Source organism: Apis dorsata, unplaced genomic scaffold, assembly GCF_000469605.1.
Source record: "Apis dorsata unplaced genomic scaffold, Apis dorsata 1.3 scaffold_74, whole genome shotgun sequence".
Taxonomy (NCBI): Eukaryota; Metazoa; Arthropoda; class Insecta; order Hymenoptera; family Apidae; genus Apis; species Apis dorsata.
In genome coordinates, this window is record NW_006263372.1 from 2144294 (window position 1) to 2147640 (window position 3347).

Here is a 3347-nt window from a genome sequence, read left to right on the forward strand (position 1 = left end):
TTTATTTTTTTAATAATTATATGATAAACGGATAAAGATATATCATTATCGATTTCGTGAGATTTTTCTCTCTTTTTAGTCTATAATTTTTTTATAAACTAGTTTAAATCGAAAGCCATTCACCATGTTATTGGGTCAGTTCATAAGTTCGTTCGCTTTTTGGCGGGCTTTTTAAAATACGCAAATGAATCTTTTCGTAAATTCGAAAAATATTTTTATAAAGAAAAATATATTTATTAATAAATTTTATTGTGTGTATATGCGCAGTTTTATTAAAGATATCGATATATTTATTATTGTTATTATAGGAAAAAGAAATATTAGCTACAAATTTATTTCGTTATGACGTTTATTTCATTCAAATATTTTTACACGATAAATTAATCAACTTTCATAATTACATAGAATTTCACACAAAATATATTTATTTATAGAAAATAACCGAACAACAGTCAACGAAAAGTCAATAAAAACAATTTGTTTATCTCGAGAAAGCCGTATATACATTATTCTCTCTAGAAATAACACGTGTATAATCGAAAATTGTTTCCCCTAGGGTTTGTAACATATTTATCTTTGATTTCTCCAATTTTTCTGCCATTCTCTCGTTTAAAATTTCTTCGATAATTAAAATGAATAATTTATTTTCTACAATAAAAAAAAAAAAAAAACGTTGAACGTTGGAAATCATACCAAATATCGTTTTACAATTTTTCATTTCATGGATTAAATGGAAAAGAAAAGGAAAATTTTTAACGAGTTTATCTCTTTTTACAAAATATCTAATAATATCTTTTTTTTTTATTGCAATAAATCGAAGTAATAAAAAGTAGAGAATTAATCTATTTAATAAAATTAAATATTATTATTATTATTATTATTACTGTTATAAATATATATGTTGCGTATAATTAAATTTCTAGCATAAATACAATAATAAATAAATAAATATTAAGGAATATTTACGAACAAGAGTTTAAAATACATATATATATGTTAATTATTTGGTCACAAGTAGCGCATTTGTCTCTTTTCGTTCGTTGAAATTAATATTTATCCTATACTTGTATCGTTTGTAACTAACACTCGCTCTTTCTTAATTTTTAATTCATTAACTATTCCTTAATTCTGACGGGTTAAAATCGTAATTCTAATCTGCATTGTCATCACACTGTAGATCATCAAATTTGGTCCATTTTTTATACACGATAATACGTGATCTTTCAAAACGCACTATCCTTTGTCTTTACTTTTGATAACAGATTAAATTTATTATAATTTTTCTTTTTTTTTCTCATAACATAGAGGATAATGACGTACAAGCATCATTTTTAAAATATATATATAAAAAAGGGAGATTACAATTGTAAAGGTACAATTCATTTTTGAATGCTCTAAAATCTCTTAAGATTATATTCGAAGATTGGATGTTAGAAAGAATTTTTTTTTTTCAATTTGATATGTATTTTGGAAATATTTTAATCTTGGCACACGTGATATATTTCAAAGTAATAATATCGTATTTTAATTTTACCATACAACTTTCTTTTTCTTGAAAATTATATTTACAAATATTCGACGAGAGCACTTTTTGATACTTTTCTTAATTTTTCTTCTAATATTAACAGTCACTCCAATTAGGAAAATTTATATCGTGATAATAAACGATAAAAATCCATTGACCCGATTTCACCAAGTAAATATTCATTGAAAATGTTGCAACTGTTGAATTTTTCTCTTGAGAAATATGAGGGCAGGCCGCCTGTTTATTTCGAATTAATTTTATTTGGCTCTTTATTTCATTTGTCGAACGAGAAACCAGCATAAGATTATAAAATCGAAAAAAAAGAAATTCTACCAGTTGCGACAACTTTTTGCCATTATTGAATCAAAATCCTCTGATTAATATTGAATTTAATATATATATATATATATATAATATATATATAAATTGTAAAAAATTTGCAAACACAGTCACAGCAACAAATATGTATGTATATACTTCTTACTGATCCTCTTAATAACATTCTCTTCTCTCCAACTTATTTTATTATGTAACATTTACATAAATTTCACACGACTTCACATTGTTGATTGTAAAATCTGATTAAAAATCAATACTCCTCTAACCATTTCCCTTCTCGATATTACAATTCCATTCGTTTCAATTTTCCATATAATAAAAGAAAAATAAACTCACTATCCGAAATCGATCCTACTACCCTCATCAAAAATATATATATATTACAATTTTACAAAGAATAAATAAATTTCCTTAAACGATTCCATTCCACAAAGATTGAAATTAAACCCTTAAAGACACACTTAAATTAAATTCAAATCAAGGAAACGTAATGCCCAACAACAATAGTACTTCATATCTCTCTATATAATTAAAATCCATCCACATAGAGCATAAAGTATCACGACTCGGTGGCGTTTCGACTTTCGTGCCACGAGGACCACTGCTCCTTGACCATATCCGCCCCCTTCTCGCCTATCATTATCACAGGCGCGTTTATATTTCCGCTGGTGATGGTGGGCATGATGGATGCGTCGATCACCCTCAACCCCTTCACCCCGTACACCCTGAGCTCGGGATCGACGACGGCCATGGGATCGGTCCTCGGCCCCATCTTGGCCGTGCAGCTCATATGGTAAATGGTCATTGTGTATTGGCGTATCGCGCAGTTCCAGTACTCGTCCGTGTACAACGGTATCCGTTTGCAGTTGGGCACTGGCTGGCTGTGAAACCTCGCGCCGAACCTCTTCATGCTGCTCGTCTGACCGAACGCGACGGCGGCCTTCACCCCCTCCCTCAGCACGTCGACGTCGTACGGATCGGTGAGGTAATTGTGATACATGAGGGGGTAATCGAGGGGGTCGCTCGTCCTCAGTCTAACGAAACCGCGCGACTTGGGCCTGAGCAGCATTGGGAACACGCTGAACACGTCTCGCCTGTTTATGCTCTCGAACACCTCGTTGTAGAACTCGTCCGTCAACCCGTGCGCGTTCTTCACGTGGGTGCCGCCATCCGAGTTGACCGAGGAGGAGGTGAGCATGAACTCGATGTCCGGCCAATCGTCGCTTCGGTTCGCGTACTTGGTCGAGATGAAGCCGACCGTCTCGAGGCCGACGTTGGCCGTCAACGGGCCGTCCTCGGTGATCGCGTATCGGAGGGCCGAATTCAGGTTCACGACGCGGTCGAGCATGATGCTGATCGGATAGTCTATGGGGAATATGATCCCGCCCACGGCTATGTGATCCTGAAGATTCTGCCCAACGCCAGGCGAGTCGTGGATCACGGGGATACCGAGCTCCTCCAGGTGGCGCCTCGGCCCGATGCC

At 34.0% G+C, this 3347-nt stretch overlaps 2 protein-coding genes across 3 annotated transcripts in view; one reads left to right on the plus strand and one right to left on the minus strand.

Moving 5' to 3' along the window:
• LOC102679685 (flotillin-2) overlaps window positions 1–3347 on the plus strand; it is a 105176-nt gene that overhangs the window by 45677 nt on the left and 56152 nt on the right. The gene's annotated exons all lie outside the window — the stretch shown is intronic.
• Window positions 2385–3347, minus strand: part of LOC102675261 (glucose dehydrogenase [FAD, quinone]-like) — a 3185-nt gene continuing 2222 nt past the window's right edge. Inside the window, exon 4 of the mRNA XM_006610671.2 lies at window positions 2385–3347. This exon is cut by the window's right edge and continues 4 nt beyond it. Within this exon, the coding sequence (XP_006610734.1) occupies window positions 2424–3347 (924 nt within the window). The 3' untranslated portion in view covers window positions 2385–2423.